The 27463-nt window shown below is 41.9% G+C and overlaps 3 protein-coding genes and 3 pseudogenes across 4 annotated transcripts; 1 reads left to right on the top strand and 5 right to left on the bottom strand.

Moving 5' to 3' along the window:
- Positions 1-710: 710 nt before the first annotated feature.
- Positions 711-27463, bottom strand: LOC104444831 (anthocyanidin 3-O-glucosyltransferase 7). 2 transcript variants are annotated; one of them, XM_010058587.3, is made up of 3 exons: positions 5227-5566; positions 2407-2629; positions 711-2255 (listed from the first exon to the last, which is right to left on the bottom strand). In XM_010058587.3, exon 3 carries the CDS (start codon positions 2230-2232, stop codon positions 838-840), a length of 1395 nt encoding a protein of 464 aa, XP_010056889.2. In that variant the 5' UTR covers positions 2233-2255; positions 2407-2629; positions 5227-5566; the 3' UTR covers positions 711-837. The 2 variants fall into 2 exon arrangements, with proteins under 2 accessions (XP_010056889.2, XP_039168970.1); XM_039313036.1 differs by lacking the exons at positions 2407-2629; positions 5227-5566 and adding an exon at positions 27310-27463.
- LOC120293837 lies at positions 11515-12846 on the bottom strand (annotated as a pseudogene).
- Positions 13231-17285, top strand: LOC104445880 (annotated as a pseudogene).
- LOC108959552 lies at positions 17666-23466 on the bottom strand (annotated as a pseudogene).
- LOC108960040 (cytosolic sulfotransferase 15) lies at positions 25593-26780 on the bottom strand. Its single transcript, XM_018874694.2, has one exon. The coding sequence runs from the start codon at positions 26761-26763 to the stop codon at positions 26308-26310; it is 456 nt and encodes a 151-aa protein (XP_018730239.2). The 5' UTR covers positions 26764-26780; the 3' UTR covers positions 25593-26307.
- Positions 25774-26244, bottom strand: LOC120293836 (cytosolic sulfotransferase 14-like). Its single transcript, XM_039313605.1, has one exon. It carries the CDS (start codon positions 26242-26244, stop codon positions 25774-25776), a length of 471 nt encoding a protein of 156 aa, XP_039169539.1.

Genomic DNA, 27463 nt, shown 5'->3' with positions numbered 1-27463 from the left:
AGGCTCATACAATCAATGACTATGATGATATTAGTGTATAAATTTTCCATTGACGGCATTGAAACTTGGAAGTTTCAATCTCATGTGCGCAAGCTTCGGAAAATTACATATGATCTGAAGCATTAAAAAATTAAAAGCATATTTTCTTTTATATGGGATCTTTGGCTCTAACTTTGCCTCCATTCGTGGAAGGAAATTCTCCTGTTATTAGCATCCCCGAAGTTATTAGTTGCTCATGTGTAGACTACAAAAATTTGTAGGCTTAGTCTACGTATAAATCGGATAGTAAGAGACCACATGATCAATAACTTCGATTTTATCGGTATACGCTGCCAAGTTAAAATAGAATCTGCATAGATCTACAGAAGACGGGCCTTTTGACAATCATCAACTAGAATCAACCCAAGAGAATATGAGGGACGTAGATGGTGATCAGACTGAGTTTAGCCAATGAAATTTTCTTTTGATTGGTTATCTTTTTCATGATATGTTTCAATTTCTAACGTCTATCACAAGTTGTACCTTAAGCCAATGACATTTATCTCTACAATCATAGTCTAAAATATAAGGGTGAAGACTATTTCTCAGTAACATGGACTATATTTCCTTGTACAAATTATCCAAAAGAAGTATTTGTTGAAGGCACAAAACCCATCTTTCTAAGTTGCCCGACCGGTAAAAAGGACTTCCAAAAAAAAAATCAACGTGGGTATCCATCATAACAAAAGATCAATATAAACCTTCCGCAAAGTAAAACAAACATCCTTTATCCAGATCGATGTCTCCATCAAAGGATCTGATCCACACAAAGCAATACAAAGCAGGACTGAAAACATATCATGAAGTAGAAATAACCTCCACAAGGGTCTTGAAATCAGTTTCAACACTCCCTCCAGGCCCGGCAGCCTCCACCAATCTCTCTCTAAGCTCGCAAACCTTGTTCCTCATCTCCTTCCCGTCCTCACTCCTCAACACCACCTCCAGTGCCGTCACCATCCCACTCTTTGTAATGGTCTTCCCCTCCACTCCCACTCCAATCCCCCACCATTCCTTCACCAACCTTCCATTCATCATGTTGTCCGTCCAGAACGGCTTGCATATCATCGGCACGCCTCCCGCTATGCTCTCAAACACCGAGTTGTAACCACAGTGTGTCACGTACGCCCCGCACGCCGGGTGGCTCAACACCTGGCTCTGTGGGGCCCACGACACTATCTTCCCCCGCGGCCCCGTCCTCTCCAAGAACCCTTCAGGCAACTGGACCATCATGTGCTCCTTGATAGACCATAGGAATGAGGTCCCGGTGGATTCCAGGGCCTCGGCGAGAGCGGATAGCTCGGTAGGCGACGGTATAGCCACTGTCCCAAAGCATATGTATGCCACGGAACGAGGGTCTTTGGTGTCTAGCCACATTAAGCAACCGGTAGGGTCTAAGTTTCTGCTTGTTAGCACTGGTGGCGGTGAGAAAGACACCGTGCGGCACCCTACATGGAGGAGAATCTTGAACTTGGACTTGAGGTCCGCTATTTGAGGCGCCGGGTTCGCTTCCACGTAGGAGTTCATGATGACTGCCGCAGCGCGTGGCAGTACGCGCTGCAACTGGTGGACTAAGCTTGACACCATTGACGTATTCGGGTCTTCTAGCATTTCGTCCGGGATATCTGACATGCGAAACAATGACAACGCCGGAATCATTTCCAGGGCCTTGTCGTCAGCCTCTACTTCTGCCGTGCCAGTGCAGGAGTTTCTATGGCGGAGCTGACGAAGGACCTCGATGTGGAAGTGAATGGACAGAAAGCACGGAGAAGCAACCCAGAACGTCACCCATGGAATGTGCATTTGCTCGGCTATTTCGCATGCGGGATACAATAAAGCATCGCTAAATAGACAACTCACCTTCTTCCTTGCATCCCGCTCCGCAGCATTGATGGCAGCTCGAAAACTCTTCGGAGCTTGTTTGAGGAACCCATCCGTTTGCCCTATCAGTTCCTCCATTGTCGCTCCATGATGACTGGCTGGCAATCCATCATCGATGTCATAGATCACGATGTTGGGCGGCAACTCAGCTCTCGAAAAATGGGGGAAGAGGTCGTCGTTGGACTTGGCCGTGCTTAAGAAAGAGAAGTGGACGTTCGTGGCAGTTTCCGCCAACTCACGGAGGAGGTTGGCGAGAGGCAGGGGGTGGCAAGCGAATGGAAACGCAAGGACGGCGACGTGCTTTCCCGAGGACATTTTGAACACGATCCAATCAAAACCTTCAAGATCCCGAATATATATGGAAAAGAATCATCAAAAACAGGTTGAGCTCAATTTGGAGGATCCATTTTATCAAATACTTCTACAAAAACCACTGAATATAAGTGTATTTAGCCACCGACATATAAATACATGAACAAGTTCACTTACTATCAAAAAATTTAGCGGACAAGGTCACTTCCACGAACTTTTTTTTTTCGTCTCTCTATCCCGGTTTCTCCTCTGCCCCCTTTCTATCAATGTTTTCTTTCTTTTTCGGTCTCGCTTCTCTATTCTTTTATATTTGGCCGTGACCGTCTCTTCTTTTTCTGGGACTCTTTTTTTATTCCAACCCCGATGCTTCCAGCAAAAGACCAGAGACACCAACCCTTTACTGTAAAATTACAAGTCCAACCACGTCAACAAAACTATATTTGATGCCGGTAAATTTATTAAAATGTCGTTAACATCTAAAGACATTTGTGAAATATGACAGATGCGGCTATCTTACTATATAAATTGACATTGGCAAAAGGATGGTCATGCGTAGATATTTTAAAGATGATGAAACACGCATTCTAAATACACGTTAATCATGTGAAAGATGTCATAATCGGGCATCAAACACTTGTCCCAACTAAACGATTTTTGAACTATAACCTATTGCAAAGTCAGTGCGCTTATTCTGTGATTATTTGTGCACTAATCTAGGACTAGATGTCTTCATCACATTTGCCCCTAACATCTAGACCTAGGACATACTAAAATGTCATAAAATTCACACATCATCTAAGTAGAATAATGTGGCACCCTGGATCTCAAATCAAGTTACATGACTTGCTTTATAATTTAGGGGAGATATTAATTTCAGATTATAAAATAAATTTCATTCTAAGCTGAGTTATAAGAAATTGAACTACACTCGACTATATTTACCAAAAAACTTTGTTTTCGTACACATGGGGAGATGAGGCTAAGGAGGCGGATTTATACACACACAAAAAAAGAAAGCCACAAACACTAAATATCCTGTCTCCTGTTGAGTATGTACATACTGTTAGAATAACAAAAAAAAAAAAAATAAATAACAAAACTCTCTCACCCATCAAGTGCTCCTCGGTCACCTTCTATTATGAAGAAAAGACACAATAAACAAGTGTGAGTTATTAAAATAAAAACTCAGCAAGTGGGTTGACCGCTGACTGCTAGTAAAATAAATAAGTAATGAAATTATCAACTTGCAGAATCTATGGAAGTCTAGCTGCAACAATCGCCCAGGGGAAGACGACACTTCACCCCATACCCCTCACACCCGACCTGGCATCATGAGGTCCCCTGAGAAGTTATTCAGCCCTTCTCAGTCCTCTTGAGAGAATACCATTACTTATTTTCATCTCTCTCTAGGCATCCCGACACCTGGGGTTCCTCATTGACTCCGTAGCCAACTACGCACATTTGTAGTTCCACCTTGTTGCAACACCAACAATTCCAATATACTAACAATCATACCATGGTCTAACATACGTTATTAGATATTGCAAGGTATATAGGAACCCTCATTAGAGGCAACAAAGTAAGAGTCCAACATTTTCCTGCAGAAAACTCAAAATTTAACAACATGGACAGAACAAAGCAAAAATCGAGTAATCTCAGTCTTTAGAGCCAAAACCATAGTAAACCATCACAGAAAATTCTCAAATATTAATATGTGATAGCAAGACCTAAATGAACACTTTTCATTAAGGAAACCAAGTCTGGTTCCTTCTGTAAAGAGAGCAACAATGTGGTCCATGCGGCTCAAAATTCCTTCCGCCAAGCATAATCAGCAACCATGAGGCTTAATCCATTTTGAAGTTCAAAACTCAGTAAAATTCTTTGAAATTTTTATATGTTCTACACCTACATGTCTTCTACTACTCTTATGAAGGAAGCAAATCCATATTCTAACTCAATAATTTTATGGAAATTCCAAAGTACATGAAGGTCGTGATTTCACGGTACTAAACAGCTCACTAATAGTATAAAATCAAGTCTTTATGTGGATCAGTTTAACTCAGAAAAATCTCAATTAAATATATGTCGTAGATCAGAATGTATTGCACAACTTTCCAGAAAATAAGTTCATCCAATTCTTAATACATTTGATGGCGGAAAATCAGCAAACCAGCAACTCGATGAGTTTTTCTTCCCAGACAGACCAACCATGGACTCTAGCAACTCAGCTACTCCTAGCTATTTAGTCATCTCATGAACCCCCATTTGAGCCTTGACCACACATGTATAACACCTAAACGAGCATTGACCACTGGAGATTCATTGCAAACAACTCGAAAATCCATCCAAAGCCACAATTGAACTCTTGACCTTCCTAAGTCAATATGCAAGCCCGTTTCGTAGCTCATCCGCATTTCCTAGCCAACAACGATGGACCACAGCCTCCTCTCGGCCCGACTTACACCATACCATCCACAAGCCTCGCATGCAAGTCACCGAACACCCATCCAACCCTGCGACCAGCCTGAATGAGCCCAAAACAGAATCATAAAATCAAAAATCATCCTCAACTCGCTCACAGCAAAGTCGTGACCCACCCCCTTCGCCGCGACTTCATCAACAACACCACCAAAACAGCCACAATACCAACCATCTCGACACAACTAAAGAAGAGAATTTCTAACGCTACTAACCACTTAACAGAGTCACGAATCGACACGCAAAACGTATTTCAGTTAGTGCAGAAGGATAAAACTTCGATTCTCCTGACCTACAGTGGTCGCAAGATCATTCCACAGAGTAACCACAACGGTCGTCTTCCTGATTTTCATACACTTGTGTTAGGCATTAGACGACAACAAACAAGAGAGGCTCCAAAATGGTGGGAAAAACTTACGTCTCATGGATCCGACAACCCACGAACGATATTGCTTACGCACTCGAATTTCGATCGACCCAAGACAATTAAAGACAAAAAAGAAGAAGAAAAAGAGAGACCTTGCCGGACCGCTTGAGGTGAGCGGCGTACGCCTTGACGAACTCGTGGGGCGACACGTCCTTCATTGTCCTCGCCGGCGCCGCCATCTTCAGGGTCTCCGCTTGCTTGCCGCTTCTTCTCTGTGTTCTCGCTTGGGCAGCGGAGATTGGAGGAGAGAGAGAGAGAGCGTTTCAAGGCGACTATGTTCAGACGATAACAAGGAAGAGACAGAGTAGCTCATTGCAGATCAACCGCAGTTTATACAGAACTGGGACCGACTCCAAGCACTGGGTAACCCCACGCATTGATCTGGTGTCTAAGCCCGCTATCCTACGATTTGATGTGTCTTCTTTTATCCTTTTCCTTGTTTCCTTCTTTCTCTCTCTCTGTTTTTTTATTTATTTAAACGAAACCTGATCCAGAGTCACCACGTAACAAGGGATGCAGTTTATACAGAACTGGGACCGACTCCAAGCACTGGGTAACCCCACACATTGATCTGGTGTCTAAGCCCGCTATCCTACGATTTGATGTGTCTTCTTTTATCCTTTTCCTTGTTTCCTTCTTTCTCTCTCTCTGTTTTTTTATTTAAACGAAACCTGATAAGATAATGTGTTGGTGATTCCCTTGTTACGTGGTGACTCTGGATTGGATAACCTGTAATAGAAGATAGATAGGACGAGTATAACTGCGGCGGTAGCTCCGAACGGGACCGGACAGCGACGATTTCGCTGCTGTGAGAGGCTGAGATGAACGGAAGTTGGAGGAAATGAAGGTGGTGTGTCTCGGTTGAGAAAGAAAGAAAAGAATGCAGCTGAAGGAAATTAGTTGCTGCCGCTCAGCCGTTTTTGAGAGAACAAAAGAGGGAGAAGATAAAAGAAATTTTGGGGTGTCACGGATAATGGCCCAAAAGTTGCATGTCATGTTCTGCTTGGCTTGACCTGATTTGACCACTTATGTGGGTGCTTTCACTTGAGTTAGAAGAAGACTTTAATTGGACTTGCCATCTTCTAGGAAATTGTAAAGGATATCCTTAGCTTTCTAATGACACCTAATTGTCCAATTTTCCTTCCGTTTGCCATGTTTTCCATTGTTTCGAATTTAAGCTTGAAATTCGGAATTTGCTTGGGTGTGACCGTCTCTTCTTTTTCTGGGATTTTTTTTTTTTTTTATTTCAACCCCGATGCTTCCGGCAAAAGGCCAGAGACACCAACCCTTCACTGTAAAATTACAAGTCCAACCACGTCAACAAAAACTATATTTGATGCTGGTAAATTTATTACAATGTCATTAACATTCTAAGTACACTTATGAAATATGACAGATACGGCTATCTTACTATATAATTGACATTGAAAAGTGGATGATCATGTGTAGATATTTAGTGGCACAAGATCTGCCTCTTGACTTATGTCGAGATATTGATTCTCATTACAGAAGAACGGAGATGGTAATAAACAATCAAGATATAATTTGAGCACGGTAAAAATGATGAAATGCACATTCTAAATACACATTAATCGAGCACGGTAAAAATGATGAAACGCACGTTCTAAATACACATTAATCATGCGAAGATGTCATAATCGGGCATCAAAATAGTGTCCCAACTAAACGGTTTTTAAAATGAGTGTTCGGACGCGCCTTTCAAGTGCATGCTGACTATGGTGAAGGTTTTAAAATGGGCGAGCAAACATACGGCTCAAATGCAAGTTGAACGAAGAATGTTTTTGCGTCGGTGATCAATCATGTCCCAAATAAGCAGCTGATCAATGATATTAACGCACATTGATCAAAGATCTTTCTTAAATAAGTGATTAGATGTACGTCACACCGACTCCAACGAAAGTTTTACGGGAGCGATCAAATGTGCGGTCCCTCGGGTTCTTTGGAACAGTCGACCGCGTTCATCTCCTCTTGGAAAATCGGTTCATATTTCGAAAAGTTGCAATTCAAACGAATATCACTAATTAGAGTGGAATTTTCTCCAAGGATAAAAATGTTTGGCTGGGTAAAGCTCAGAAACCAAGGGTGATCCTTGGGTGGAGGATTGAGGCTCAAATCACACATATACAAATTGGGGCTTACATTAAGTCCGTGACATTAGTTCATTTGCAAGAAAATTGTCTAAAAAGTCCTAAACATATTGTAAGACAGACAATTCAATATTAATTTTTTTAATTATGCCAACTTAGTCTTAAACTTTTTGACAATTTGCCAATTTAGTTTTCAACTAGTCAATGATAACAATTTAGTCATGTACATTTAAGTGATTTGCCAATTTAGTCATAAACCATTTGACAATTTGCCAATTTAGTCATAAACCATTTGACAATTTGCCAATGTAGTCTTTCCAGCCAACTATCCAAATAATAAGTTTAATCTTGAATTAGCAAATTTTAAAAAAGTTTAGAACTAAATTGACACAATTGAAAATGTTTAAAATTAAATTGACAAATCATCAAAATATTTATAACTAATCAAAATAATTGAAAGAGTTAGGACAAAATTAGTTGCCATACGATAAATTTAAGATTTTTGAGACAATTATCCGTTCCTTTGCAATGGTATTTATTAAACTTGTCTATCCCATGTTGTCATTTTTGAACCCGACATTTTAACTCATTCGTCCGCTGACTTTTGCTTTTTCGTGCTATGGCTCTTTCTTTTTCCCTTTGGTGCACATGGCTGATATGTCTCAACTAAAACATAGACCTCGCCTAGCCACCGAAAACTGAACCTTCTAGTCCTCGTCCTTGATTTTCTCATTTTGCCTTGCCCCCAACTAAAAAGCGGCGACACTCTTCTGTTTTTTATCATGTCCAACACTCCGACGTGTGTCTAACACGTGATCAACTCTCCTTGACATGTGAGTCCAAAATTCTGACATGCACATAATCAATTTTTAAAAAATTCAATATTTTGAGGGGTCAAAATATAATTATATGAATAAAAGAAAAGAAAAAAAGTAGGAATCGTGATTGGACGCCGTTACCACCGTCGGAGGGGCCTGGCAAGGTCACCAGCCCTAGGTGGTGGAGGAGGATGGCCCTTGCTGACCCGAGCAAGGCCATCACTGACGAGGCAAGGACTGGTGAGGTCACTAAGATATGGGCCAACGAGGGCCGCCCCTCTCCGCCGCCTATTTTTATGAACAAGCGGATGGCATAAGAGTGAGAAACGAACTCAAGGATTGAAACTTTAGCCTCGATGGAGCTTCGTGGTGCAGTTACAAATATCGCAACCGGATGTTCACATCAATTTCCCGCAGCTTAAAAAAATCGACTAAAAGAACAAGACTCAGAAATTCAGCCAAGGCAAGTCTCCGGCAGGGAAAAGCGAGCGCTCGAATGACTTGAGAGAGGGTCGGTGGAGTCCCGGCTGGGTGTGCAAAGAGACCGCCATTACTGTTCCGAGGGGGGTGGCTGGCACTGTCCTGTTTCTAGGTTAAGAAGATGAAGTAGGAAGAATCGATGAGAGGGAATAAACCTCGGAAAAATGTTGCGCCTCGTTATTTTCTTCTTCTTCTCCTTCTTGTTTTCAGGGAATAATTCGGTTTTTATTCCTCTTTCGCTTTTAGAGTTTATCTTGTTTGTCCGAATAGTTTCTTACTTTTTTTTTCTTATTTCAAATAGATGCATTTTAACTTTTGTTGCTCGGTAATATCTGAAATTTTCATAATATATAAGTTAGATGTATATTTGTATATAATTTCCCATAAATACTTTTTTTTTTTAATTTTGCTCCTAAGAATAATTTATGAGTTTTTAAAAACATTTAGGGCGCATTTATTTGCACCTTGTTTCTGTTCCCAGGAACAAAAATTTCTGTTTTTTTGTTCCTGGGAACAAAAAAGGAACATAAACGCGTTTGTTTGCGTTTTTGTTCCAAAACTATTTTTTTGTTCCCAGAAACACATTTAGAATAGAAACAAGAAACAAAAAAAAAAAAGTTGTTTCTTATTTCTGGAACAAAATCTAGAAACACTTCTTCTTCTTTTTTCTTTGACTGGTCGCCGACCTTGGCCATGGCCGGTGACCGGCCAACGAGTGCTAGGCGACGCCGACTTGGTGGTGGCCTGGTGAGGCCGAGCCTCGCCGGATCTGGGCGAGATCGAGCTCGCCAGCCTCGGCGCGGCGAGGCCGACCTCACGCCTAGCCGGGCGAGCTCAATCTCACCCTGATCCGGCGAGGCCGAGATCACCCCGGCGGTCGCGATGCCGAGCCTCGCGCCGGGCCGGGCAAGCTTGGCCTCGCCGGGTCGGCGAGCCTCGCCGTGGCTAGGCAAGGCCACCGGCTAAAAGAAGAAAAATAAAAATAAAAAAATAAAAAAGGAAAAATAAATAAGAAAAATAAGAAAGAAAATAGAAAAATAAAATAAAAATATTTAAAAATTAAAAGAAATAAAAAATTATACAAATTTACCAAACGTGTTTCTATTCTTTTTATATTTTCGGAACAGATTTACCAAACGCGTTTTTTGTTCAAAAATTGTTCCCTGGAACAAAAACATTTTTTTTATTTATATTCCAAGAAATAATTTTTAAACGTAAACGTTACCAAACGCACTTAGTAATCGCCCAAAAATTTTATTCTTGGAGTAAGCGGGACTCTTAAATCTTTTTGTTTCTTTTAATTTTTTAATACTTTTATTAGTATTATTATTATTATTATTATTATTAGTATTATTTTATTATTATTATTATTATTATTATTATTATTATTATTATTATTATTATTATTATCTTTTTCATTTTCTCTTCTTCTTCCTCCTTCTTTGTGGACAATCGTCGCCCATGGCAATGGCTGAAGACCTACTTTGCGAGGTCAAGCAAGCTTTCCGAAGCCTCACCCGACCACCATGAGCCTCAACCTTGCAAATCTAGGTGAGGTTAAACCTCACTGGTGGCTAGGCAAGATCGACCTTGCCTAAATCTGAGGCCGAGCTTACCTAGCCACTAGCGAGGCTCGGCTTTGCAGAGCCATTGCCAAGTCAACCTTGCCTTAGGTAGGGAACATCGAATTAGCGGTGGCCCAACGAGCTCGACCTCACCTAGTGAAGGGGGCCAACGACGCTCCAATGAGGTCACCGACCAACCAAAAGAAAGAAGGAAAAGAAGAAAAGGAAAGAGAAGAAGATGAAATAGAATAGAAAAGAAGAAAAGTTAGACTTTATTCTAAAAATTATCCTTGAGAATAAGAAACAACTTTTTCTTTTTTTAATTCTTTTCAAATCTATTTCCAAGAACGAAAAAAAGTGGATTTTTGTTCCTAAGAATGAAAAATTTATCAAGTGGATTTCTGTTCTTTTTTTGTTCTGTAAAACAAAAGAATAGAATCGTGAAAGTATTACAAAACAAGTTCTTATTTCATGAAAAACTCTCGTCATGTAGATTGATATAAGCAAGCTCAGGCTATTGTTAGGCTAAGCCCACCTAGAATGTCCACCTGACTCTGTGCTTTAAATATGAGGAGACAATTTTAACAAGACTCACATTTTACACGCATTCATCAGGTTTACTAAAATAAGTTCCTTACCTTCGACGCATGTAAAAATCTAAAAATCAATTGATGTTCTGAAGTTACTTTTTCAACAATAAAGAAGAGACCTATTTCCTAGCTCAGGAGGGAAATTAGTCCCATAGAAAGGAACTGAGAAGATATATTCGCTCAAATGATCATCCCTGAGGAGAGATAAGAAACTTATATCTTTCTCAACACTGACAAGGAAGATATAATCCGACACTTGTTAGCAGAACTTATGTCGTTCCAAAGGAGAGTGAAGGAATGAAGTCGAGTGACAAGCGGACATGGTACAGTCCTTCCATGCAATAGTTAATCACGCTCATATTGATGAAGATGTCTGGCACTTGCAATCTTTGAGATTTACCATTTTTGCAGGAATCGATACTTCCATGAAAACTATCGATAAATCTGGATCCGTTTCTGTTGGAAGTAAAGTTTTCTGCCCAGAGTTGCTTATGCATTCTTCTGTCATTGGTGCCTGTTTCTCTAATCTCCTCGTCTTTCATTATTTCATACTCATTTGATGAACATGTCTAGTTCTCATAATCCCTTAAATGGTAACATTTATATGGGAATCATCATTTTCTTAAAAATTATCTTAAAAATTATCGATAAATTCAGTTCCACTCTCGAGGTTCAAGAGTGAAATGATTGCAAGGGGAATTAAAGATTTTGGCCCCTATTTACTAAGATTTTCAAGAAGTATCTCAAGTTCAATCAACGTTAAAAAAGTTAAAAACAGATGTAATTCGATCACACCAATCCCAGGCATTTTTCACCGGATTAATCGATCGCAAACTTCCACTTTCCAGGCACAAAGTTTGTGGCATAAGCCCAGGCATTGTCGTTGACGGGGTCGGCAATGTGATTAGCCAAGTTCTCCAATGGGCCTTTACCAGTCACGGTGGCCTGGACAAAGAACCCAAACATGGAGAACATGGCTAACCTCCCATTCTTGATCTCCTTTACCTTCAACTCCGTGAAGACCTCAGGATCGTCCACAAGGCCCAGCGGGTCGAAGCTCCGGCTGGGGTAGAGTGGGTCGGTCACCTCTCCAAGTGGGCCCCCAGCTACCTTGTATCCTTCTACCGCACTCATAAGGATCACCCGAATGGCTTATATGGTACCGAAAATGTGTTAGAGAAATCTAGCGTAATCAAATCTCCGTACCAAAATCTCTGTTCGTAGGAGTAAAGTGAATCTCCCGTTATTTTACTTGGATTTCTAATCGATCCACTAAAAATAGATTAGTGGCGATTCTTAGTTAATAACCTCTTTCATGTTTAAAAATTTAGACTTAAGTCGCGAATTAGTATGGGCTTAGGAGAGCCCGAGCTAAGTTTAAAAATTTAGTAGTCCATTAACCTAGTTTTAGGTGGTGCACCCGAAAATTTGGTCGCGACAATATGACAATGTGTCGCCATCACACAAGTAATCACTACAAAATATATGTTTTAGAGAGTTGTTAGATCCTTTGGCCACTCCACATCTTACCGACTCTCTCTTTCTCGTTTTTTTAAGGTAACGAATTGCACGACAAGAAGTTATTATATAATGTGACCTTATGTAGACTGACAACATCAAAGTAATCATGTGGGCCATACAATTAATGACTATGATGATATTAGTGTATAAATTTTCCATTGACGGCATTGAAACTTGAAAGGCTCAATCTCATGTGCGCAATCTTCGAAAAATTACATATGATCTGAAGCATTAAAAAGTTAAAAGCACATTTTCTTTCATATGAGATCTTTGGCTCTAACTTTGCCTCCATTTGTGGAAAGGATCTGATCCCCACAAAGCATACAAAGCAGGACTGAAAACATATCATGAAGTAGAAATAACCTCCACAAGGGTCTTGAAATCAGTTTCAACACTCCCTCCAGGCTCGGCAGCCTCCACCAATCTCTCTCTAAGCTTGCAAACCTTCATCCTCATCTCCTTCCCGTCCTCACTCCTTAACACCACCTCCAGTGCCGTCACCATCCCACTCTTTGTAATGGTCTTCCCCTCCACTCCCACTCCAATCCCCCACCATTCCTTCACCAACCTTCCATTCATCATGTTGTCCGTCCAGAACGGCCTGCATATCATCGGCACGCCCCTCGCCATTCTCTCAAACACCGAGTTGAACCCACAGTGTGTCACGTACGCCTCGCACGCCGGGTGGCTCAACACCTAGCTCTGCGGGGCCCATGACACTATCTTCCCCCGCGGCCCTGTCCTCTTGGAGAACCCTTCAGGCAAGTGGACCATCATGTGCTCCTTGATAGACCATAGGAATGGGGTCCCGGTGGATTCAGGAAAATATTGGGTGGGTCTAACCCTCCACGTAGGTTTAGGTAAGACCACTCAAGGGCGTCAGGCGTTCAAAATTCGCGAGGGCCGCGTGTGGGGCCCACCACTTTGACGCTCCCTCTGCTTTGCTCTCCTCTGCGACGCCTATGCCCTGTCGAATCGTCCTCTCTCCCCTCTTTCTCTCTCCATTCTCCGTTCCGTTCCGTTGCGGGGGAGAACAAAAGTCGCACAGCTACTTCTCTTCCCCCTCCTCTGCTCTCTCTCTCTCTCCATTCTCGCCGACGAGCTCTCTCTCTCCATTCTCGACTTCGACGCCCCTCAAGCCGGTTGCCTCCATCGCCCCCGACTTCGACGCCGCCGCCTCCGCCTTTGCCTCCGCCCCCGACGCCCTCTCGCGACTCCGACGCTCCTCAAGCCGGTTGCCTCCGACGCCTTCAACGCCGCCTTCGCCTCCGCCTCCACCTCCACCCCAACGCCGACAACGCCGCCTCCGCCTCCACCTTCACCCCCGACACCCTCTCGCGACTCTGTCGCCCCCGACTCCGACGCCGATGCCCACCTCCGCCTTTGCCTCCGCCGACGCCCTTTCCACCTCCGGCAAAGCCTCGACCGATCGTTCGGCTGGGGACTCTGCTCAGGAACGCGTTCCTTAACGTTCTGTACATCCCAGTGACACCCCCACATGGAACATCCAGTGCACCTTCTGTGGAGGTAAATCTAGCTGCTAATTATCCTTCTTGGATTCTTATGAGTTTCTCTGTGAAGCCATTAACTGCTAAATTTTTCATGTTAAATTCTGCCCAGGCTACTAGAAATAGGAGTGCTGTAGGAAAATGAAGCACAGTTTCTTTTAGCGATGATGAGGACACAGCAGAGATACTCGGCTCAAACTCTGCCACCAGAGGCCGGAAAGGATCATTGGGAGTTTCTAGATCCTCCTGTGCTACTTCAGATCTAGGAAGAGGGAAAACTTCTACAAGAGGAAGGGGCAGGGGAAGAGGATCTGCTAATTTGAAGCAAACTACTCTTGATTCAGCTTTGGTATCTCACCGTCATGAAAGGTTAGCAGCGGATGTAGTCATGAACTCGAGCTTACGGATTAAAGTTGTCAAACTCCAATGTCCCATATCCTGAATTAACTAGCTAATTTGCATTCTCAAGTGATCTGGCTTTGCAATTGAAGTGCTTCAGAGAAATAATCAGCATTAGCGTCTGGCGTAATATGTGGATACGGTAGGCTCTCTGATAGTGATGATTTGTCTGCATGGATTAAATTAAAATATGGTATTTTCAAATGGCAATCTGGATAGTCATTTGTTAAGATCATTAAATTGAATGTGCAGAGCTTTTGTACTCAGAGAACTTGGATAGAGTGCAATGTAGTAATCTATGGACAAACTAATACCTGGAAAAGTGCCAGCATTATAGCATATAAGTTATAGCTCGCTCACTGTGTGTGTATGTGTATGATGACCGGCTTCCTATGGCTTAAATTAAGCCTTTGAAAGAACAAGGATGTGAAATTGACTGATATCCGTAAGCATCTGTATTGAGTCTGCAATACCCCCAAAACTTCTTGTTTACATGGGTTTTTAACTTTAAATGATGGGATGCCTTTCTTGCCGCCAGTGGTTTATAAAGCCATGTATAGAGAGGGAGAGATGTTAATGTTGATGCCTATATCCCTGTGAATCCTAGGAGCTCATCTCAATTCCTCATCTCGTCTCTCTCTCTCTCTCTCTCTCTCTCTCTCTCTCTCTCTCTCTCCTGTTCTTGTTCTTGCTCTGTTTCGCAACTGTTCATTTCCTTCTTTGGTACTTTGCTTTTCTTCTTCCTTCTCTGTCGCATGTAACGCAGATCCTGTTGACATTTGACCCCACCTTCATCCATTTCGCTCTTCTCCGTTCTCTTCCAAAGTAATTCGCAGAGGATCTGGTTGTTCTTGGGTGTAAACTTCATTTCTTGTTCTCTTCTTGCTCCTAGCTCCGCAAATTCAGTTGACCAGTCATTGCTTATCACAGTTAGATTTTGTTTGAGCAAGGACTAGATGGGTCGTCACAAATTTACTGATTCTTGGGTGGTATCCTCAGATTTAGTTGCCTCTCGGCAACAGAGTACTATCACTTCGATTGCACTCTGCATTCTTTATGTTTCTTGTGCGGATCTTGGTTTGCTAATTAGGTTCTGCTTTAGTCAAAACTCAGGTGGATGTGACGCTATATACTTTGGTGGGCGTCCATTTCAATGAAGATCTTTCGAGTTCTAACTTTTCCTTTTGTTGCCTGTTCTCTTTTAATTGTGAGTTTTTCTTTTTGAAAGTCAACAGTTATTCTGAAGAGAGAACATCAATGAATAAAAGTATTATCGACAGCTGAATTGGGGAATGCCTCTCATCTCAAGGAATTATGAAATCACATGAAGCGTGTCCAATTAGTTTGCTTTCCTTGATTATCTGTGGTTTCTTTTTGCTCCACTTCAGATGAAGTTTGTCTCGTTCCCTAAGTGTAGCTTAGACTACCAAGACTACACTCCCTGCACGGATCCTAAGGTACGAGCAGACCAAATAGTTTGTTGTGATATGATCTACCAGAACGAATCTAAGATATGTGGTTTTCTTCTTTTGGGCACAGAGGTGGAGGAAGTATGGCATACATCGTCTGACTTTCATGGAGTGCCATTGCCCGGCGGTTTTTGAGAGAAAGGAATGCTTGGTCCTGCCACGAGAAGGGTACAAGCCGCCGATCAGATGGCCAAAGAGCAGGGACGAATGTTGGTACAGGTAATTGTGTTTCCTCAATCATACTAGAAAACAGAAATTTCTGAATTCATGACACGATAGTGAAAATGGATATGTGAATTGGGTCATAGGAACATGCTATATGATTGGATCAAAAGAGATATCAAACCAGAACTGGCTGAGAAAGCAAGGAGAGAAGTTTCTTCTTCCTGGTGGCGGTACAATGTTTCCCAAGGGTATGAGTGCATATGTTGATTTGATGCAAGATCTGATCCCGGGTATGAAAGATGGCACAGTTCGAACACCCATTGACACGGGTTGTGGGGTGAGTTTGTACTTACTCATGAAGGGGAAAAGAATTGTGGTACTTTTTTTAATTAGCATTTCTGAGATGTGCAGATGCTTCTGTGGTTTAATAGATTTGGCACTTACAGTTCTAGTGGTAGTTTTAGCTGATGCCTACAATATCTTTAAATTGTTTCAGGTTGCAAGCTGGGGAGGCAATTTGTTGGATCATGGGATATTAACCGTTTCTCTTGCCCCTCGAGATAATCATGAAGCTCAAGTCCAATTTGCCTTGGAACGGGGGATTCTGGCAATACTAGGCATCATCTCTACGCAATGGCTACCTTTCTCGTCAAACTCATTCGATATGGCCCACTGCTCAAGATGCCTTATTCCATGGACTGAATTTGGTAACTCCTTTTCCTGATGCGTTGAATCTAAATACCAGGAAGAATTGGATGTCGGGTATGAAATCTCTCTTTTCTTACTTATGAAAGTGCATTGGTCACAGGTGGATTATACCTCCTAGAAATCAACCGGATACTGCGGCCTGGAGGTTTCTGGGTCCTCTCAGGACCACCAGTCAAACTACCAAAACCGCTGGCGTGGATGGAACACCACCGTGCAGGAACAGAAGTCAGATTATGACAGACTGCAGAAGCTTCTCACCTCAATGTGCTTCAAGCTGTATAACAAGAAGGATGACATCGCCATGTGGCAGAAAACCTCAAACAGCAGTTGCTACAATCGCCTTGCGAAACCTGATGCCTACCCACCGAAATGCGATGACAGCCTTGAGCTAGACTCTGCTTGGTATACTCCGCTCCATCCTTGCGTGGTTGTTCCGGATCCAAAGCTCAAGAATATCAGTCTCAAATCCATCCCCAAATGGCCTGAGCGACTGCACGTCGCACCTGAGCGCATGTCAGAAATACAAGGAGGAAGCGCGAGTGCTTTCAAGCACGATGATAGTAAGTGGAAGGTGCGGGCAAAGCACTACAAGAAAGTACTACCTGCACTTGGGACTGATAAAATAAGAAATGTCATGGATATGAACGATGTCTATGGAGGTTTTGCAGCTACTCTGATTGATGATCCATTATGGGTTATGAATGTTGTCTTGTCCTATAGTGCCTATACTCTTGCCATCAAGCATTTATGTGTGCGTTATAATTGTGTACTAATATATTTTTTTGAACATTCAAATCTAACATTTTTCATTTTGACTTAGGAGTGTACGTCAAAGCTTAAATTCTAAGCTCGATTATGATTCAATGCGACATTTGTCCATCATTACGACATCATACTATCAAGTAATCAACGACTAAATTGCGGAGAATGATCGATAAATCCGTGATGTCCTACTCCTTTGACACTTGAGTTCACTACTAAATATAAGAATTAGATCCAAATATGATATGAATGTGGAAAAAATGTCCGCTCATCTTTTCATGCCCTGCAGCTTCACTACTAATTCACATCTTGGTGCTACTCATCAGCATTGTTTAAGTAAACATCGGTATGAAAACTTTCTAATGAAAAATAAGTATTGGTGGACGTTATATGAAACTCCATAATCATTGACAAATAAATATTCACGATACATTTTATAAAATTAATTTATTAAAATACAAAATATTATCATCAATTGACTAAATAAGTAAACACTTTCAACCATCAAATAGATTTTTAAGTCCTTGTTCTCTGCAATCTCATTGAACATCTCAATGCACTTCTTGACAAGATTTTTCCTGATGACCTTCAGAATCTTGTTCTGTTGCAGCATCTCACGAGAAATGTTGAGGGACAAGTAATCAGAATCGACAACTCCTTTCACGAATCCAAGATACTCTGGAATGAGCTCCTTGCAGTTGTCCATAATGAAAACCCTCCTAACATAGAGCTTGATGTTGTTCATCTTCCTGTGAGTATCGAAGAGATCGAACGGAGCACTTTTTGGGACGAACAAAATAGCCTTGAATTCAAGCTGCCCCTCAACAGAGAAGTGCTTCACGGCAAGATGGTCTTCCCAATCATTGGTCAAGCTCTTGTAGAGGAAAGCATACTCCTCCTTGGTGATCTCCTCTGGCTTTCACAGCTAGATGGGTTTCAGTTTGTTGATGAGCTGCCACTCATGAGAAACGTCCTTAATCTTCTTCTTCTTGGACTTGACGTTCAACATTCTTCCCTTCCTCGGGCTCATCGTCCTCATCATCACTGATCTCTTTCTCGGTTGTCTTCTCAGTCCAGCGGAGGAGAGAGAGCGTTCTTCTCAGTTAGAGTATGATATTCGCTAATTGCACGATGGAGAGAAATGTAGTGCTGCATCTTACATCGGAGGAGGTCAAAAGGAAGAACACGACAGTAACGAAAACGCTAATCCACGGTATCAGTCAATTAAATTCACAGAGAAAGAACGAGTATCGACCTGGCATGAGGTCGTTTTCTAAAATGTAGGTGTTCTTGGCGAGAATCGGCAGCAAAAGCAAAGCCAGAACCCCAGCAACGCAGAAGATGACACTGCGAAGAAGTCCCCAAGGTCGAAGAAGCGCATGAGCTCGCGCTCGAGTCGCCGGAACAGATTCGCCCGAATAACAACGAGCAGAGATAATCAAAGACCGAGAAGCTACTGCCATACCTGACGAGGACGTTGTGAGATATGAGCAGAGTCCCTAGCCGAACGATCGGTCGAGGCTTCGGTGGAGGTGGAAAGGGTGTCGGCGTCGCAGGCAACCAGCGGAGGAGGCGTCGCGGGCAACCGGCGGAGGAGAGAGAGTAGAGGAGGGGAAGAGCATTGGAAGAGAAGCCCTGCGACTTTTGTTCTCTCGCAAAACGGAACGGAGAACGGGGAGAACGGGGAAAGAGAGAGAGAGAGAGAGAGAGGAGAGAGAGGACGAGTGGACAGGAGAGCAGAGGTCGCAGAGGAGAGAGAGCATCAAAATGATGGGCCCCAGGAGCGGCGCGCGCAAATTTTAAACGTCTGACGCCGTCGCCTACGTGGAACCACGTGGAGCCACGTGTGGATCGTTGAGTGGTCTTACCCTAAGCCTACATGGAGGGTAAGACCCACCCAATATTTTCTCGGTGGATTCCCAGAAAATATTGGGTGATCTTGGACCACCAAGTCAGCATGGTCTCCAACCACTTATCAAGCACCATGTGGATGTGTGGGGGCCGCTAGAGCAAAGTAGAGGGAATTCTTCTCACCCAAAACAATTTTTTTTTCTTTCCCCTATTGCTAGACCTGCAGACATTTATTTCACTCACTCACTCTCTCTCTCTCTCTCTCACATATCCTCTCTCCTTCCATCTCTGAAGAAGAAAAGGGACATCCTTATGCCTCCAGCAAAGGCATTCTCTCTCCCGCTCCGTCATTCAAATTTTAATCTCCCGTCGCTCTTAGATTTTGCTCCTCCGGCCCGCTACTCTGGCGTTCGTTGCTGCTCGGGCGTTCCAAATCCTTCGTCTCACTTGAAAGAACCCTCCAGTTTCTACGTTCTTATCCCATTCTATTTCATTCCCAGATCTCTCACAAGTCATTTTTTTGTCTCTTCTGCGAAAGTTCTCAAAGGACATTACTGGAATCAAGTCCGTCCAAATACTTCGTCTCACTCGGATGAGGCCCCTGCATTTTTCGTGTTTTCTTTCTGATGAAGTTTGGGAAGGTTAAAGAAGCAAGAATGGTTTTTATGGTGTCCCCAGAGAGATGTTGTGAGTTGGCGGGTATGTGAAGTTTTTATTTTATTCTTCGAGATGTGTAAATATGGCCTTAGGCCTACTCCCATGATCAAGCCTGTGAGGGAGTTGGGAATTTAGATCAAGCAAATTAGTTCGTGGGTTTGTACTTGCTTGGAGATGGGTGACAATGTTTTGGTTCTCACACCCTAGTAGATATGCATACTAAGTTGGGTGATGTTGTGAATGCTCATTGAGTTTTGACGACATAACAATGATAAATTATAATGCATTAATATAAGCTCTCCCTGATGTTGGAGAAAGCCATAGCACATTTTACTTTCCCTTATTACCTTTCAAACGGATCTCCCCCATAAAAACTCAAGTATACAACAAAACATGAAACGAAGAACAATTCCATGTCAGAAATATACTTGCAAAATTGAAATCTTATTCAAATTGTACAAAGTAAAAATCGAGGAAGAAAAAATAAGGAACGTGGTTCCAGTGCTCCACACCAGAAATAAAACAAAAGCAAAACCACTTCAACAAAACTCAACAACTCAACAAAGCAACCCCTTTTCACAAAAATATTTAAAAAAAAAAAAAAAAAAACAGGAGCAACGCTTGCTACAGGCTCCATTCCGCATGCTCAATAACAATACCAACTTCGTCCTCTCCTTCACCACGACCTCCGTCTTTGCAATCCTCACCCTCCTTCGCCGGCAACACTAGCAGCCACACTCTGACATTTGTTATGCCACCGTCCTTGACTTCTCGATAGCCTCTTCAATGTTGAAACAACTTAGATTCGTCGAAACAAATGTCTGCCATCGAAAGAGCGCAGAAGTAGTGAAGAGTCCCCCGAGCAGTAACGAATGCCAGAGCAGAGGACTAGAGGAGCAAAGTCTAAGAGCGAAGGGGAGATCCAAAATTTAAATGAAGGAGAGGGAGAGAGAACGCCTTTGCTACAGAGAGAAGGACGTCCCTTTTCTTCTTCAGAGATGGAAGGAGAGAGGATATAAGAGAGAAAGTGTGAAATAAATGCGTTCAGGCTAGTGTATGCAGTGTAGATCTAGTGATAGGGGAAAGAAAAAAATTGTTTTGGGGAGAAGAATTCCCTTTGCTCTAGCAGCCCCACACATCCACATGGCACTTGATGAGTGGTTGGAGACCATGCTGACCTGGTGGTCCGGGACCACCCAATATTTTCTCGAGGTAGAAGTGCCACGAGGAAAACACGGTGTCCAATGGGTTCCAGCAGATGTAAATGATCTAGCAGTCTAACCGCTTGATACTTTCTGGCGAGGTTAAGTAAGGGATGTGAGTCGCGAAGAGCTTGGCTTTGCCAGGCCGTCAAGTTCAGCCTCAGGTTTCTCCCATGCAGCTTGAGCTCGATGATGGGTTGGAGATGTCAAAGCAGGAGTGGTTAATGATGGAGAACACTAGGGCCTTAAACCAGGTGGTCCCTGACTTGGGCTAAGAGGCTAAGACAATGTCCTTGCATTTGGCTTCGAAGTGCCACTGGAACTCGATCACATTAGGAAGCACACTGATCGGGCGCCAAAAGTTTAGGTAAAGGCAGTGCATAGGAAAAATCAAGCCATTCCCTATGGAAAGCGAAGCAATTAGTTCATCAATGGCCTCTTGGTCATGTTCTGCAATGGTAGACTGCAATGAAACTTTCTGGTGTTCCATGGTGATACCGCTCACCTTGGTGATTGAGCACGGAAACAAGTAGATGAAGGTGTAAGAATTTGTGAGAACACTGCCACCTATTCTAATTTTAGAACCCCACACAAGGTGAAGCACCAATCTTTTTGTTGCTGGTCTGTGTTGGTTTTTCATTTCCTTGTTATTGCTTTATACACAGTTAAGAATGATCATATGACCCCTAATTAACGATTAAATTATTTTCTATTGATTTCATGCCCGCAACCTCGATTAAATTATTTGATAAAAAAACACATGTTTCACATAATAATGCAGAGTTCTAACATTTCACTACTATAAATTTCCTCGTAGATTATTAACATTGTTATGAGATTTGATGAGTAACAACATCTATATTTAACATACTAATAGAACAATCAATTTATCAAAATAGAAATACTCTTTCAGAATACGAGCAATTGTTTGCTTGAAAAAAGTGGCACATATTTTTGTTGGAAAAATTGTCCGAAAAAATTGAATCTAATACATTTTTGCCTATTTAATCTTAAACTTTTTAATTGTATCAATTTAGTCTTAAACCTAATTGATCGGTTTGATTTTTACTCAAAGCTCCCGACATCAAGTTTTTTGTGGGTTGAACCAAACTTACGTTATTAGTGAGATTTATCCATGATCTCTTGTGAATTCATGTGTGTTGCTAAAACTGGTGTTCTTAATGTTGTTGCTGCTATGTACCTCTAGCATTAATTAGGGAAGGATTTTGTTCATATGATTTTATTGATAATGAAGATTTTGGATGGACTCCTGTCCCATGATTTTTGATCTTCTCACATTGGGGAGGTTTTCCACATAAAAAAATAGTTTTGTGTTTATGGGTGCTTTGTATTTATGTTACTCTATTATATTGTTTCCTACGAGGTTTGCACAAGAGGAGGGAAAATTGTCCAAAAAGTCCTAAACTTTTTAATTTTGTTAATGGATTCTATCTAACCAATTTCGGTTGCAAACTCCTAACATGGATAGTAGTAGTTCTAAGTGACATGGTCGGCGCTGATGAGAATAATTTTTAATAATATGTTGATTTTTTTCGATTTTATTATTATTTTTTCTAGCTTTTCCCTTCTTTCTTTCTTTCTTTTTTCCCCCTTCTTATTTTATTTGTCGGTGGTTGGGTGGTTGGCCTCACCTCAGCGATGGTGAGCCTCGACGAGGGGACCCTCGCCAAGGCTAGGGCAGCCTCACCAAGTGTTGCCTTTGTTGAGCTCACCCTTGCCTGGTTGGGCCTCGCCTATGGTGGGCAATGGCGACTCTCGCTTAGACAAGGCTAACGGACTACTGGTAAAAGGAAGAAGAAAGAAAAATAAATAAGATAAAAATCAGAAAAAAATAAAAAATTGAAAAAAATTTAAGATATTATTAAAAATTGTCCATATTAGCATTGACCTTGTCACATAGGATGGTCGACATTCACGTCAATGAATTTTGATCAAAATTGATCGAATAGACTCAATTGACAACTTATAAAAAGGTGTAGGATGATGTATGATTGAATTGATAGAAGAACAATTTATTTAAGACTTTTTAGATAATTTTTATCACAATAGGAGAGAATATTTTGGTCTACTTGCGCTAATTCGATATTGTTTAGATTGTCCTTGTTCTCCCAAGAGGAAGGAGTGAGATGGCTAACCTAGTGACGCACCTCATTTTTCCTGAACAAGCTTCTCTTCTCATTTTTGAAAATCATATGTAGTAATTCACCATTCTCGTTGGCCTGCAAGCCCTTCAAGTTCTTCAAGCTACACATTTTGGCTATCTCTTCATTGGCACCTCCACCTTCTTCCTGCTTGAAGAAGGGAAATGCCACAAGCTCGGCCCACCTTCTTCAGGTGTCCTACAACATCTCCCTTTAGTCCCCGTACCCGAGGAATAACCCCTTGGGTGGCCTCTCCGAGCTCTCCTTCCAATACCCACACGGGATCACAAGAGGACCGATAACCCATCATCCCTCGGTAAAAGGTCTCAGAATGCTCTTCCAAATCATAAAAATCAAGGCGGCGCATGCCCTAAAAACACGTGCGCCTTCATCAATTTTAAATAAGATGCTAGGTAGAACTCTTTTGTCGGTCCCTCAGGTGATGTCAACAGCATGAAACACATGATTCGTGCATGTGATAATCTGCAAGGCCTTTGTTTGGGGACTTGCAGGTGCTTCATTAGTGAGTTGGTTTAGTCATAATCCACAGAAATCTTTTGTCGGCCACTCAAGTGATGTCAACTGCATGAAACACATGATTTGTGCATTGTGACAATTTGCAAGGCTTTAGTGAGCTGGTTTAGCCATAATCCACACAAATCTCTTGTCGGCCCCTCAGGTGATGTCGACTGCATGAAACACATGATTCGTGCATTGTGATAATCTGCAAGGCCTTTGTTTGGGGACTTGCAAGTGCTTCATCAGTGAGCTGGTTTAGTCATAATCCACACGAATCTAATTCAGTAGTTGATTAGGATTAATCTGAATTGTGTCTTCTTCAGGCATCAACACCGTTGCTCTCAATTTCTGGTTTTCATATATCAAGAAGTGACCACATGGTCCACATATACAGAGCTATTAGAGCTGAGGTTCCATCGAGATATATAGGTGGCAAGGATTGTCAATAAGCTTTCGAGGCCTATTTCTAAGACATAATACATTTTCGTGGTCTGCTTCAATTTATATAAGAAAATTCATAAAAATCGAATTTTTACTCAATAGGTTGCCTTTTGTGAGTTTACGACGGTTTGGATCGTAATCATTTATATGTCCAGCATGAACCACACCGGGACAAAATTGAGAGTATTAATATAGTGCTAGGTAAAACTCTTACCGCATATAGCACCAAACACATGATTCGCGCATTGTATTAATTTAGAAGGCCTTTCTTCAGGGGACTCACGGTGCTTCATGAGAAATGTTTAGTCAAAATTGGCATATCCATAATTCAATTATGTCGGTCGTCAAGATTTTTTTTTTTTTTTTTTTTTTTGAGTTTTGTCTTCTTCAAGCATAAACTCCCGTCGTTCTCAATTTCTGGTTTTATATAATAAGAGGTGACCACATATGTGGAGCTACTAAGATTTGAGTTTCTATCATGAAATAGAGGTGGGAAGGATTCTAAATAAGTTTTCTAGGCCTACTTTTAAGAGATAATACATTATCGTGGTATATTTCTAATATCTGCACCCACTTTATATCCTACAAGACTCGCGTTTTGGTTTCTCATGATTAACAGATTTATGATATATAATGGGATTTGATTGGGACCCCAGAATTTCCGATCATTTTGTATATTGATGGGGCGGTACATACCATGAGCTACCTTTCTTGGGTCGAAGTTAGTCCACATCTCACATATGACCAAAGCAGGCCATCCACATTAGGTTAGGGAATTCACAAGAAATCGATAATTATGAAATAGGTTCCCTTAGATGATTTTACGACATTCAATTTAGATCGTAATCATTTCATGTAGGGAAAATTGTCCAAAAAATTATAAACCTATTATACGACGGCCAATTCATTTTTAAATTTTCCAGTTGTGTCAATTTAGTCATAGACTTTTTGACAACTTACCAATTCAGTTTTGTACTTTTCAATTGTATTAATTTAATCATAAATTTTTTAATAATTTGTTAATTTTGTCATTCCAATCAACTTTGATTAGAAATCATTGACATTGATAGTTTTGACGAATTTTTTTTTAATTTTCTGATTTTTTTTAAATTTTCTTTTTCTTTCTTTTATTCCTTTTTTCTTTTTAAGTAGTTAATACAAATTGATATCCTCATACAAAATGATCATGAAAGCACATGTTGTGGAGTCGTGTAAAATGTGACGTGTGAATGTAAAACATTATGATGAATTGCAAAGCAATAGCACACAATTAATAATTTTGTCATTGAAGTGTCGTCTCCTCTGTTGAAAGAAGGGACTCAATATAATTCAAACTTTAGATCTCAAGTGAAATGAGGGGGAGTTCTCCGATCCTTTGCTTGTGAATTATGAGAAAATGAATTAATCGAAGATTAAGCAGAAATAGAAAAACGCATTCATAGGTACACATATGAGAAATCATACGAATAATGTAGGATTACTTTTTGAAAAAATGATGAATTAACAGTAAATTTATGAATACATGATCTCTAATTGACTAAACACGTAGACAACACATGTGACTAGCATAGGATAGTAGTAGTTTACAATATCAGAGAAGTCGAGGATTCTTGAGTTCTCTGCATTGCACCAATAAGGAGGACTGTGGATCCTTCCATTATTAATTTCACTTATTTCTAATGACACACATGGAGAAAGTGAATGGATTTAACGCTCAACACATTTTGAATTCCAACCCGAAGGGCCTCATCTTTTCTTGGATGATGCTATTGAGGCGATCCACCATGGAAGGAGTGAGATGGTTGACCCAATCACCCACCTCCCCTTTCCTAAAAAAGCTTCTCTTCTCAATGATTCCGCCCAGTAATTTGCCGGATTTATTGACCTCCAGGTCCTTCAGGGTCTTCAAGCTACACAAGTTAGCTATCTCTTCTATCACACCTCCCTCTTCTTCCTCCTCGGTGAAGGGAAGCCCCACAAACTCGGCCACCTTCTTCAGCTGTCCTTCGACATCTTCCTTCAAGTCCTCATACTTGAGGAAGAACACCTTGCGTGGCCTCTCCAAGCTCTCTTTCCAGTAACCCGTGATGTGATCCCAAAAGGGCCCGAACAAGACTTGCCCTTGGCAAAAGGTCTCGAAGTGCTCTTTCAAGGACCAATCTGGCTGGTCCTCTGACCGCGCCATCTCAAGCAAGAAGTGCCAAGAGGAAACCACGGTGTCCAATGGGTTTCGACAGATGTAAATGATTTAGCAATCCGACTGCTTGACGCTCTCCGGCAAGGATGGGTAAGGGATGTGTGTCGCAAAGAGCCTCGGGTCTGCTAGGCCATCAAGGTCGGGCCACAGCTTAAGCTCGATGAAAGGAACGGCTTCATGGGGGTTAGAAGTGAGCAAAGGCGTGTTGGAGATGTTGAAGTGGGAGCGATTAATGATGGAGAACGCTAAGGCCTTTAGCCAGGTGGTTCCCGATTTGGGCTGAGAGACTAGGACAATGTCCTTGTCTTTTGCTTTGAAGTGCTGTCGGAAGGCGATCACGTTGGGAAGCACGGTGATCGGGCACCAAAAGTTTTGGTAAAGGCGATGGGCCGGATGAACCAAGCCTTTGGTTATGGGAAGCGAAGCAATTAGTTCATCAATGGGCTCCTGGTCATGTTCATCGGTACCTACGATGGCGGGTTGCGAAGAAAGTTGTTGGTGCGCCATGGTGGTGTATCGCAGGGCTTGGTGTTGAGTATGAATCAAGTGAAGCACTTATATTGAGAAAATATTGGGTGGTCTAGGGGCTCCACATCAGCATGGTCCCGGCCACTCATGAGGTGCCATGTGGAGGGGGTGGGCCCACTTGGTGTCTTTTGCCTTCTTCCCTCTCTCTCCTCTTCCTATCTTGCTGACGCCCTTTGTCCTCCTAGCCTGCATGCTCTCTCTTCTCTGGAGCACATTTATTGCGGCTTAAACTTTTCAATTTCTTTCTCAAACGAAGGAAAGAGAAGCCTGTTCATTCCTCTGTCCCTCTTCATTTCTTTCCTTTCCAAATTTTGAATCTCAAATTCTCTCTTCGTGAGAGCTCGTTGCTGCTCCGCTGTGCATCAAGCGGCCATTCCCCTGCCATCGCCGACAAATCACATCACGGTTGCCCCTACTCCGGTGCTCAATTTGGACAATCCATTTTATCAAAATACTTCCACAAAAACCACTGAATATAAGTGTATTTAGCCACCGACATATACATACATCAACAAGTTCACTTACCATCAAAAAATTTAGCGGACAAGGTCACTTCCACGAACTTCTTTTTTCCCTCTCTCTATCCCGGTTTCTCCTCTGCCCCCTTTCTGTCAATGTTTTCTTTCTTCTTCGGACACTGAATATTTGGCGTGACCGTCTCCTTTTTCTGGGACTCTTT

This window comes from Eucalyptus grandis, chromosome 5 (assembly GCF_016545825.1).
Source record: "Eucalyptus grandis isolate ANBG69807.140 chromosome 5, ASM1654582v1, whole genome shotgun sequence".
Lineage (NCBI taxonomy): Eukaryota > Viridiplantae > Streptophyta > Magnoliopsida > Myrtales > Myrtaceae > Eucalyptus > Eucalyptus grandis.
The sequence above is the reverse complement of the archived record's forward strand: the minus strand, read 5'-3'. Positions and strand labels throughout refer to the sequence as shown.

What these genes read in the sequence shown, in the direction of transcription:
- LOC104444831 (XM_039313036.1), bottom strand. Translation starts at nt 2,232, where the DNA reads ATGTCCTCGGGAAAGCACGTCGCCGTCCTTGCGTTTCCATTCGCTTGC.
- LOC108960040 (XM_018874694.2), bottom strand. Translation starts at nt 26,763, where the DNA reads ATGGCGCACCAACAACTTTCTTCGCAACCCGCCATCGTAGGTACCGAT.
- LOC120293836 (XM_039313605.1), bottom strand. Translation starts at nt 26,244, where the DNA reads ATGGCGCGGTCAGAGGACCAGCCAGATTGGTCCTTGAAAGAGCACTTC.